Consider the following 12,598-nt stretch of genomic DNA (forward strand, 5'->3'; position numbering starts at 1 on the left):
TATGTTCCATTATACTCGCTTTATAGATCATATGGGTTCCCTCTAGGTTGCATATAACAGAATCATAATTTATAATAGGAAATATCACTTTCTTAAAAAGGAGTCTTATGGTGAATCGTTTTGTAGAAGAAATAGACACTTCCTGCTTTCCTGTCACAGTTTTTTAAAGCACAGGGGTTGGGGGGGGTGGGGGGGTGGTGGGAGGGTGAAGGAGGACCTGTCTTAGTGGTAGTGAATTTGGACAAAATGGTCATTCCTCTGCTTACACTTGTCCTGTCTGTCCTCTATTCAACACATTGTCCACTAGCCTATGCATTTGAATTACTCCTTTCTTTCTTAAAAATGGAAGCTCCTAGAAAGAAATGCCACTTTTTATTTACCAGGTTCTCACTCCTATTGATACTTATTAAATACATTTTAGTGATGTTAATCTGTATTACTAAAGACAATAACGAACGTCGCCCCCGCCTCCTCTTATCTTTAATTGCTAGACTTGCTGCACAGAGAGACAAATACATCAGAGATAAGATGGAAGACGCCCAGTGTTATAAGAGAGCTTTGGATGCACAGGTAAGGGGACAACTGTTATTTCAAAGTTATGCAGTTCTGCAGTAGCATTCTAAAAATACGTATAAAAACTGTAGCCTTGTGTGTTACCCATTTGGTGGTTTTTGCAGCCCTTGTTCCTGCCTCTAAGGGACTGGTATTTTACTATGCTACACTGTTGTGCGTAAGGTTTATTGCCTGGTATCATTCTGATCTGTATTATATGTGTCCCTGTTTCAGATAAAGAACAAATCCATGTACATGTCCACGTTTGAGCCAGAGTCTTGTGAACCCATCTTTGCTAAGGATGAGAGTGAAATGATGGTGCAAAAGCGAAAGCGAGACCAGAAATACATGAAGCACCAGATGGAGATGGCTGCTAGCCAGCAAAGGAGAACCATCCTGCAGCACCTGGTGGGCCAAAAGCAGGATTTGCAGATGCTTCAGAGGACACAAAAAGAGTAAGGGACCCCAGGTCTTTCTTCCTCCTCCTCCTCTCCTGCTCCCCTCTCCACATTCCCCTTCTCTTTCTCTCCTTCTCCTACAACAGCACAGAAACAATAATAATAGTGAACACATTGAGGAGTTACTATGTACAAATATTATCCTTCAAACTTCATCTTGTTTCGTCCTCACAATTCACTCAATGAAGAAAGGTTATTGATTAAAAAAAACAACAACCCAACCAACCAGTCTTGATCCACCCCTCTCACCAGTTACCTTTCCATATTTTTCCTTCCCTTTACAGTACAACTTCTTAAAAGAGTTGTCCAGTTATTGGAAATACAATGTGAGCCACAAAGCAGCTATTTTTCTCAACTAGACACAGACATGAAACTTGGGTCGTTTCTCCAATAAACCCTCTTCCTCCTAAGAACTGTTCATGTAGTAAGCTGCACTGATGACGGCTGGTGAGGGATGGTGAAGGTGGCAACGTAGGCAGAGGAGGACTTTATGCCTTATCAATGCAAATACCTTTAAATTCAAGTATCAAACACCCAGTTTCTTTCTTTTCCTTTTCTTTTCCTTCCCTTTCCCTTCTTTCCTTCTTTTCTTTTTTGATTTGATGAGTTTATACATTATGCTGACCACAGGTGTAGCTACCATTTGTCCCGTTACATTGCTAGTACAATATCACTGACTGTATTCCTTATGCTCTGCCTTTTATTCCCATGACTTACCATTCCATAACTGGAAGGCTGTGTCTCCCACTCACTTTCACCCATTTTGCCTGATCATCCCCCCACCCCTTCCCTCTGGCAACCTTCAGTTTGTTCTCTGTATTTATAGAGCTGATTCTGCTTTTTTGTTTGTTTATTCATTTTTTTTTTTTTTTAGATTCCACTCATGAGTAGAATCATATGGTATTTGTCTTTCTCAGTCTGACTTGTTATTTCACTTAGCATAAAACTCCTTGGGTCCATTCATGTCATCTCAAATGACACAATCTCATCCTTTTTTATGGCAGTGTAATATTTCACGGTGTGTGTGTGTGTGTGTGTGTGTGTGTGTGTACACCACATTTTTCTTATGCATTCATCTATTGGTGGATGCTTGGATGCATCCACATATTGGTTATTATAAATGATGCTGCAATAAATTTAGGGGTGCATATATATTTTTGAATAGCGTTTTCATTTTCTTTGGGTGAATACCCAAAGGTGGAATTACTGGATCCTGTGGTAGTTCTATTTTTAACTCTTTGAGGAAGCTCCATACTGTTTTCCATAGTGGCTGCACCAGTTTGTATTCCCACCAACAGTGTACTGCACAAGGGTTCCTTTGTCTCCACATCCTCACCAGCACCTGTTGTTTGTTGTCATTTTGATTTTAGCCATTCTAACTGGTATAGAGTGATAGCTCATTGTGGTTTTGATTTGCATTTCTCTGATGATGAGTGATGTTAAACTCTGTCCACTTCCAAGCTCCATGACCTGGGCCAAATCGCACACACACAGGGTTCTTTGGGCCCTCTTTTCCTCACATGAAACATAAGGATAATATACCTGCCCTACCTCTCCTTACTGTGAGAATTATATGAGTATGTATTTGAGAACATTTTTGGTAACCGCCAAAGCTCTGAACAAATATGAACTGAGGTCTTTACTTGGTTATCTCTCTTGTTGAAGCTCTGGTCACAGACCCCCTTTTCTGTAGGGGTCAGGTCCTTGTCTCCTGTTTCTATATCCTTTACTAGTTATTCCATATTCTCTCACTTTTCTTTTCGAACTTCCCTGTCTCTGGTCCATCTCAGGATGTCATCTGAGGCAAGTAGAGGGTCACTTTCTTTCAGAGGGGGTCATTTAGTCACTATGAAACAAACAGGCCTGCTAAAGTATTTTTACTTCTTTTTCTTTAAACTTTTCTGCTTTTGTTTATAAAAATATAACAAATTATGCTTATTAAAATAAGTCAATTGGTGGGGCGCCTGCGTGACTCAGTCAGTTACGTGTCTGACTCTTGATTTTGCCTCAGGTCATGATCTCGTGGTGTCTGAGTTTGAGCCGCATGTTGGGCTCTGTACTGATGGTAGGGAGCCTGCTTGGGATTCTCTTTATCTCCCTTTCTCTCTGCCCTTTCCCGCATGCTCTCTCTTGGTCTCTCTCAAAATAAATAAACTTTAAAAAAAAAGTCAATTGGTGGAGAGATTAAAAAAAGGTTAATAATCTCCCCCCAGCCTTCTATATTTTTTTCTATTCTTTACAAATATATTCAAATAATATGCATATTTTTTTCCTTCCATTTTTGTAAATGAAAATAAGAGCTGTGAGATCTTATACATTACTCTGCAGCCCAATCTTTCTTTAACCTAATAATACATCATTAGTTCATGTTCAGATCAGTACATAGAAACGAAATTCATTCTTCTTCAAAAACAGCATGATATCTATAATATGGATTGCTATAATTTAACTTTTGCATTATTGATGAACATTCACTCTGTTTCCAGATGGTTTGCTATTACAACAATTTTGCATTAAACATTTTTAATATATATCTTCATACTGGTTCTTTTGTTTCCATTGGATAAAATCCTAAAAGTGGAATTGCTGGATGCCAGCGTATGGCACATTTTAAATATCACCAGATACTGACAGTTTGCTTTCTAAAAAGGTATGGCAATTTGCTTCCAACAGCAGTCTTGTGGGAATCCTAGTTTGCCTCCCCTGTAGCCCCACTTCATTTTCTCACTTTCTTAGCATCTAAATTAAACTGAATTTTTAAACTATCCTTTTAAAAAGAATACAATTATAGCCAAAAAGCTTTTGAAAAGCTGCTGGACATCACTAATCATTAGGGAAATGCAAATCAAAGCCACAGTGAGATAGCTGCTTACTAACACATTGTTTCCACTTTCTGAGCTGTGGGCAGGTCAGCCTTATTCAGCTGTCAGCTGTCATTGTTTGTACTGTTTGGAATAGATGTCATTTAGCTTTTAACTAAATGTGTGCCTCCAAGCTAAGAAGTGTTTCATGTTTTACTGAATATTTACTTATCTAGACCTGAGAGACAGGGATTCTCTACTCCAGTGAATAAAGGTAGCAAAATCAACTCCAGTGAATAAAGGTAGCAAAGTAGGATGGTGAGATTGCAAATGTAGCTGTGTTTTGTATTACACAATTTAATAATTTAATTCCAATCACATATCCATCCTGGAGGCCAAGTCTATGGACAGTCTGAATGAAGTAAGCAGTTAGCAAATTGTTCATTTTTCTCCTTGCAACTCATTTATGTAGATGGAAGAAAAAATCTTACACTGTTTAAGATCTGTATATCACTGTAATGTATACAGGTGAGATGGCTATCTTTTCTTCCCCCTAGGGCTTTATGCAAAGAAAACATATGTTTGCAGAATAACATCTTAAGGTTTCACAAATTCAAAGATAAAATGTGCTATCATGTATTTTGTATTATAAAATCTGTGCTTTGATTGTCTTGTGAAATGTCCAAATCAAGAATAATTATAGGTTTTTCTTATACCACATGCACCATGAAACATTTAACAAGTACTTCTTTTAGACTATGCAAAAGATTAGAAAGGAAGAAAACTGTCAATTCAGTGGTAGACAAAACCATTAAGGCGCAATTATGATGTAAAAAGGAAAGATAAAGAAAACTAAGGCAAGCAAAAACAAACGCAAAAACTAAAACTAAAGAAAAAAGAGAAAGATACTAGGGTCACATTCGTTAGGATGGCTCCTATCAAAACCCAGAAAATAGTGGGTGTTGGTAAGGATGTGGAGAAATAGAAACCCCGGGCACAATTGATGAGAATGTAAAATGGTGCAGCCGCTATGGAAAACAGCATGGCAGTTACTCAAAAAATTAAAAATAGAATTACCATATGATTCAACAATTCCACTTCTGCGTAAAAGAATTGAAAGCAGGATCCTTTTTAGAAAATTAAAAAATTATTTTATTTTCACTCCAGTATAGTTAACATGAAATGTTATACATAACATATAGTGTAATATAACATCGTACGTTTTAGATGTATGGTATAGTGATTCAATAATTCCATGCATTACTCATTGCTTATCAAGGTAAGTGTACTCTTAATCCCTTTTACCTATTTCACCCATACCCCATCCACCTCCCTCTGGTAACCACCTGTTTGTTCTCTATAGTTAAGAGTCTGTTTTTTGTTTTCTCTTTTTCCCCCCTTTTTTTGTTTGTTTTGGTTCTTAAATTCCACACATGAGAGAAGTCATCTGGTATTTGTCTTTCTCTGACTGGCTTATTTTGCTTAGCATTATAACCTCTAGACGCATCTGTGTTGTTGCAAATGGCAAGGTCTCATTCTTTTTTATGGCTGAATAACATCCATTGTATGTGTATATGTGTATACACACACACACACACACACACACACACACACACATATATCACATCTTCTTTATCCATTCACCTATTGATGGATGCCTGGGCTGTTTCCATAATTTGGCTATTGTAAATAACACTACAGTAAACATAGAGGTGCATATATCCCTTCAAAGTAGTGTTTTTATATTCTTTGGGTAAATACCCAGTAATGCAATTACTGGATTGTAGGGTAGTTTTATTTTTAATTTTTTGAGGAACCTTCATATTGTCTTCCACAGTGGCTGCACCAATTTGCATTCCCACCAACTGTGCATGAGGGTTCCTTTTCCTCCACATTGTCACCAACACTTGTTTCTTGTGTTTTTGATTTTAGCCATTCTGACAGGTGTGAGGTGATGGCTCATTGTGGTTTTGATTTGCATTTCCCTGCTGATGAATGATGTTGAGCATCTTTTTATCTATCTGTTGGCCATCTTTATGTCTTCTTTGGAGAAATATCTGTTCAGATCCTCTGCCCAGTTTTTACTTGGATTATTTGTTTTTTTGGTGTTGAGTTGTAGAAGTTCTTTATATATTTTTTATTTTGATATGGTCCCAATAGTTTATTTTTGCTTTTGTTTCCCTTTTCCCAGGAGACATATCTAAAAAGATGTCATGGCCGATGTCAGAGCATTACTGCCTGTGCTCTCTTAAGGGATTTTTATGGTTTCAAGTCTCACGTTTAGGTCTTTAATCCATTTTGAGTTTATTTTTGTGTATGATGTAAGAAAGTGGTCCAGGTTCATTCTTCTGTATGTCGCTGTCCAGTTTTCCCAATACCATTTGTCAAAGAGACTTTTTCCCATTGAATATTCTTTCCTGCTTTGTTGAAGTTTAATTGACCACACACTTGTGGGTTTATTTCTGGTCATTCTATTCTATTCCATTAATCTATCTCTGTGTCTATTTTTTGTGCCAGTACAATACTGTTTTGATCACTACAGCTTTGTAATATGACTTGAAGTCTGGAATTGTGATGCCTCCAGGTTTGGGATTTTTTTTTCTTTCAAGATTGCTTTGGCTATTTGAGGCCTTTTGTGTTTCCATACAAATTTTAGTATTATTTGTTCTAGTTCTGTGAAAAATGCTTTTGATATTTTGATAGGGACTTCATTAAATCTATAGACTGATTTGGGTATATGAACATTTTAACAATATTTGTTCTTCCAGTCCATGAGCATGGACTGTCTTTCCATTTGTTTGTATCATTTTCTTTAAAAAAATTTTTTTTTTGTTTATTAATTTTTGAAAGAGAGAGAGCACGAGCAGGGGTGGGCAGAGAGACAGGGGGACACAGAATCCAAAGTAGGCTCCAGGCTCTGAGCTGTCAGCACAGAGCCCGATGCGGGGCTCGAACTCACAAACCGCAAGATCATGACCCAAGCCAAAGTCAGATGCTCAACCTACTGAGCCACCCAGGAGCCCCTGTTTGTATCATTTTCAATTTCATTTATCAGTGTTTTATAGTTTTCAGAGTACAGATCTTCTACCTCCTTGGTTAAGTTTGGTGCAATTATAGATGGGTTTATTTTCTTAATTGCTCTTTCTGGTGCTTCGTCATTAGTGTATAGAAATGCAACACATTTCTGTACATTGATTTTGTATCCTGTGACCTTACTGAATTCGTTTATCGGTTCTAGTAGTTTTTTTGCTGGAGTTGAAAATAGGATCTTGAGGAGATATTTGCGCTCCCATGTTCATAACAGCCTTCAGTAACCACGAAAGGGAAGCAACCCAAATGTCTGGCCACAGAGGAATGAATAAACAAAATGTGTTAACGCGCATACAATGGAATATTACTCAGCCTTCAGAAGGAAGGAAATTATGACACATGCTACAACACAGATGAACGTTGATGACATTATGCTAAGTAAAATAAGCCAGTCATTATAATACAATACAAAATATTGTATGATTCCACTTCTATAAGGTTATCAGAGTGGCCAAATTCATGGAAAAAGTAGAACAGTGCTTTCTAGGCACTAGGGGGAGGGAGAAATGAGAAGTTGTTTAATGAGTATAGAGTTTCTATACTATTTAAAATAGTATAGAACTATTTAAAAAATAGTTTCAAACAGAGAGGGAGGCTAACCATAAGAGACTCTTGAATGTGGAGAACAAACTGAGGGTTGTTGGGGGAACCGGGATGGGGGGGATGGGTGATGGACATTGAGGAGGGCATTTGTTAGGATAAGCACTGGATGTTGTATGTAAGCGATGAATCATGGGAATCTACCCCCAAAACCAAGAGCACACTGTTTACATTGTATGTTAGCTAACTTGACAATAAATTAAAAAAAAAAAAAAGAGTTCTGGATATTGGTTGCACAACAATGTAAATGTACTTAATGCTATGTATCTGTACTCTTAAAATTTTTTAAGATGGTCAACTTTATGTGGTTTTTGTTACAATTAAAAAACACTATGAAAAGGAGAAAAAGGTTATGAAAGAAATATATAATAGGTACCATTTAGTCATTGAGCTCTCATTGTGTTATAGGCATTGGTACTTTCTGTATATTATCTCATTTAATCTTTATAATGACCACACAATAGCTGAATTGCTCAATGCTCCTTGGAGGAAAACGTGGCCATGTTTATTTTAGGAAAAGCAAACCAGCACACAGTCCATTACTGATTTTTATCAGAGGGTCCTGACACCTAGTGGCAGTGGCTGCCTGTAACACAAAGCCTGGCAGAGCAGGCTAAATCAACCTGCACATTTAGTGAAGTCCTTTCTAGACTTTAATGAGAACTGAAGGTAAGAGTTTCAGTCTGGCAAATAGACACATATAAATAATTTGAACCAGGTTTAAGATGATTCACAACAGCAGTGGCTACGTGTCTGGAGACTAGTAATAGAGACACTTTTCATTGGGAATTCTGGGAAATGGTACTTGAAGAGAGATACACCGTAATTACTTCTTTGATGTCTTTACTTTCACCAGACATTCCTCTTTTTTTTTTTTTTCTGAACCTTCTTCACAATGTTACATACTTTCTTGATTTCATTTTGTTTTGCCTAGTCACTTCTGTTTCTTTCCCTGTTTCTAGCCATTCATTTGTATTCCTGTCTACTTTGCCTTGTAACATGCCTGTAGCAATTCGGGCTGATTACTGACAGCTGAGTGACTGGAATAAAAGGAAAGAAACCTAAAGTAGAGGAAATCCATTTGAGATGATTCTTCAGATTAGTTAAAATTAGCTTCAAAGGAAATTAATGGCTTTAAAGGCTGAATTTGTTCATTGGAAAAAGGTTTCAATCCTGCTAATTTAAACCAGAATTGAAGATGAAAGGTCCCAGACCAGTAAACTATTTGAGACCTATAATATTTTTAGTGTTTTTCTCAATGTTCATTCCTTTCAGTGTATTTCAAGGAGTAGTGAACAAAACCAGAATGTCTTCTGGGTAATCTACCATAAAGGAATGGGGCTTCCAGGGTGGGTGCATGCCCTCCCTGGTATTGTGATTGTGAACAAAACCAGACTCTGCTGTTGTCTCCAGACACCTGGCAGACAGAAAGGCTGAGATGGAGCGGGTGAAGAGAATGAACCAGAGCTTGCTGAAGGACTGGGAAAGGAGTGCCGCAATGAAGAAACAGCGGGACATGGAGGAGAAGGCTTTCCAGAGGTAATACCCAATTGGAACCAGAAGTTTTTTGCAGAGAAACCCCCTCCACTCCTTGTTTACTTTCCTGGAATCCTGGGATGGCACACAGGTTTCCAGTGCCAACTCCCATTGATTAGCAGTGGCTACCTAGTGAACCTGGTGGAGAAAAGAATTCTGGGTTCAGTAGGAAATGCTGTGGTGATGTATTCGAAATGTCTGCTATGGATATGGGATTGGAGAATGCTGTGATGTGTGTTATATGCTTGCCATATTTGCCCTAATTTTTGCCTCTGTTTAGGGTAGTTTATTTTCGTATTGTGGAGGGTAGGGAAGCATGGGGTGGGGGAGGGTAGGAATTCTCCCTGGAAATAACTAGCTGGAAACAGGGAGAGGGAGTTTCTATCTGGACACATCCAAGTCTGACAGAATGGTCATCTAAGAGCAGAGTCAAGGGGTTGTAAGATTGGCAACTGGGAAAATGAAATGCCTGTTACAGAACCAACCCAAGACCATGTTCCTGAAATGTATTATATCCATATCCCCTCTTCCCAGCTACCGATTGACAATCTAGAATCAAAGACTCTAGTCATGGCTTTGAGAATTAATACTAAATTTGGAAAGTCAGCTAATCTTTTTGTCTTTTATTTGTAAGATGAAGAAAGTAAACACCAGCCTGACATAGCTAACACAGGAATTTTGTGATCAAATAAAGAGATGGAAAAACATTACACTTAAAAAAAAATTTTACAAATGTAAGGTATGATTTCATAGTATGTTAAAACTTGAACAGACCAAGCCTATGTAGTCACATGTTATTAAATCCTGAATAAAGCAAAATAATATTTTAAATTCCCACACATCAACTAATTTTTACCATAGTTAAAATTTGTCATAATAAATCTTGGTCTGTAACTCTGTTCTAAGATATTCTTTTAAGGCATCTCTTACCTGTCTTTCTAATGGGTAGAACCCATATTTTGTTACAATGGGACTAAGAGGGATGATGTAGCAATGAAGTTCCAAAGTAGAAGTGGGGTTGTTTGGCTTAGAGAAGACGAAGGGGCACTGGGGTTTCAAGGCATTTTCCTTTTTTTTTTTTTTAAAGCTTATTTGTTTACTTTGAGAGAGTGAGAGAGCATGACTGGGGGAGCGGCAGAGAGGGAGGAAGAGAGAACCCACTGCCAGTGCAGAGCCTAATGTGGGGCTTAAACTCATGAACCATGAGATCATGGCCTGAGCTGAATGAAGTTGAATGCTTACCTGACTGAGCCACTCAGGCGCCCCTCAAGGCATTTTCTTAATGTTGGGGAAAAGCAGGTAAAAGGCAGTGACATTAATGCTGGGGAGATTTTGCTGGATTTCGGAAGACTGCTTGGCCAACGTGGTGATAAAGGATAGAGGAGACATAGGAAACAACCTTGAGTGTCAGGATATGGCAGGGACATAGCAGGGACATGGCAGAGCAATCCTGTTACCTGAAGACCGAAGCCAAGTTGTGGGCAGGGCCTCAAGCAGGAGCAGGTTAGGAAGAAGGAATTGGTTGCTGTTAAAAAGAAAACAAAGCAGAAGCAAAAACAAACTTCCCATGAATGCAGTTAGCACATGATACTCCATCCCAACACCAAAGCAAGCCAGGTAGGTCCCCCCTGAACACTGCTAACATTATTTGTTCTTTTACCTTGTAAGGCTGTCCTTGATGCTCCTTTTTACAGAATTCCAATCATGTAGAAATGTTGGTAGGGTAGGGGAACACACCAGGGACTGTCCTGCATAATCAAGAAAAATTGTTGACATGCAAAATCAATTACTGCCATCCCTTCATCTCTGCTTTGAGCCCCTTTTGTCCTCCTACTCTTTGTCTCCACCCCCTCTCCTACCCTTAACCATCCAGAGGGCTCTGGACTCCTAGACTTACCTTATAAGTCTACTCTTAACTGTCTGCTGGGGCTTAACTTAACCAGCAGCTTAATGGCCTGCTCTCCCTCTCAATGCTGTCTTTCCCCGGAGAGCCTGACAGATAAAAGTGTATCCACATGGCAAAGCTTTGAAGACACCTGTTTGCTGGCTGTGTGGTCTTGGGCAAGTTATGTTTTTTCTGAGGGTTTAGGTGGGTGGGGCTGGGGAGAAGCGCTGGGGTCAGACGGTTGTGAAGGCACCAAGTCTTATATTTACTGGAAATAGCAGACATGCCAACAGCAGAACATGCCAAGCTGGGGTGAGCTGCAGGAAGCCGTGTGGACGGGAGAGATGGCAGGTGGGCCCTCACAGGCAGGCATTAAGCTCCTAGATGGTAGGTATGTGCCTTCTCTGCTGCATCACTTCTCCGGCACCGGCTTCTAAGCTAGGCCCCAGCACGGACTCAGGGAGCCCCTAATAATGACCGCCTGTCCTTGCCTCTCCTCAGGTCTTCAAACAAGCTCTTTATCCTGGACCAGTGCGAGAGATATTTGCGCTGCAAGCAGTGCCAGAGGAGCACCAACAATAAGGGCAGGAGCAACGTGCGGCCGCTCAACAAGTACCTGCCTGGCTCGCAGTTCTTTTCATAAAACCCACCGCTTGGATCTATGTTTTCCTCTGGAAAATTTTTATCTTTTAAATGTTGGAGACATGATGGCGAAACTACTGATTTTTAATTTGGAGGCAAAAAGTTATTGTGTTGTTTTGGTCCTTTCAGGAGTAGACTGCTTTTTAACCCCTTGTTGAATTCACATAGGCAGGGGCTCCCTCTCCCACCTTCCTCCCCCGCCCCACAGAACCCTGCCGCCATGGGGGCTGGGACCGGGACCCAGCCTCATTCTGGCCGCAGGGTTGCTGCTGACCCAGCAGCATAGATAAGACAGGAAAACTTTATCTTTTTTTCCATGTATAATGAATAGTGTCCTAATAAATATTTTCTATGCGACTGGCTGTGCATAATGGTAAATCTTACCTCCCTCCCCGGAGAACTGCATACGCGAACGTTCTAGAGGTAGATTAGGTTATTTGCCACAGGTGATCAGAGCAACGCTTTCTGAGCTTTCCAGCTGAAGACACACCTGGAGCTTTGTTGGGACCTCCGGGGATATCATTGCCTTGGTGCCCTTCTGGTCAAGCATTCCGTTAGAGGTTTATTGTTGGGCTACTTGGGTGCTGTGGGAGGAGCCTGGCTGGCCTGCCAGGTGCCGCCGCCTTCTCTCCTTGCTTCCCTTGCATCCGTGCTTGAGCTGCATGTGCTGTGGAAGAGGAATATCTTTCTGCTAAAGGACTGATTTCCAGTTAAGGTATGTGTGTTTTAAACCAAAAACTTTGGGGGCGCCTGGGTGGCTCAGTCGGTTAAGCGTCCGACTTTGGCTCAGGTCATGATCTCACGGTTCGTGAGTTCGAGCCCCACATCGGGCTCTGTGCTGTCCGTCCAGAGCCTGGAGCCCGCTTCAGATTCTGTGTCTCCCTCTCTCTCTGCCCCTCTCCCCCACTCACATTCTGTCTCTCTCTATCAAAAAAATGAATAAACATTAAAAATTTTTTTTTAAACCAAAAACTTTGTTCATGCACTTTCATCCTTTACCCTTGCTTCCCCTCCCCTGTCCAACTACCTCAGGC

The 12,598-nt window shown here is 39.9% G+C and overlaps 1 protein-coding gene across 1 annotated transcript in view; it reads left to right on the plus strand.

Moving 5' to 3' along the window:
• CCDC81 (coiled-coil domain containing 81) overlaps positions 1-11,921 on the plus strand; it is a 37,803-nt gene extending 25,882 nt beyond the window's left edge. The window contains exons 12-15 of the mRNA XM_049653095.1: positions 492-570; positions 787-1,007; positions 8,915-9,040; positions 11,424-11,921. Coding sequence (XP_049509052.1) covers positions 492-570; positions 787-1,007; positions 8,915-9,040; positions 11,424-11,565 — 568 coding nt within the window. The 3' untranslated portion in view covers positions 11,566-11,921. The remainder of the gene's footprint in view (positions 1-491; positions 571-786; positions 1,008-8,914; positions 9,041-11,423) is intronic.
• Positions 11,922-12,598: the final 677 nt, after the last annotated feature.

This window comes from Panthera uncia, chromosome D1 (assembly GCF_023721935.1).
Source record: "Panthera uncia isolate 11264 chromosome D1, Puncia_PCG_1.0, whole genome shotgun sequence".
Taxonomy (NCBI): domain Eukaryota; kingdom Metazoa; phylum Chordata; class Mammalia; order Carnivora; family Felidae; genus Panthera; species Panthera uncia.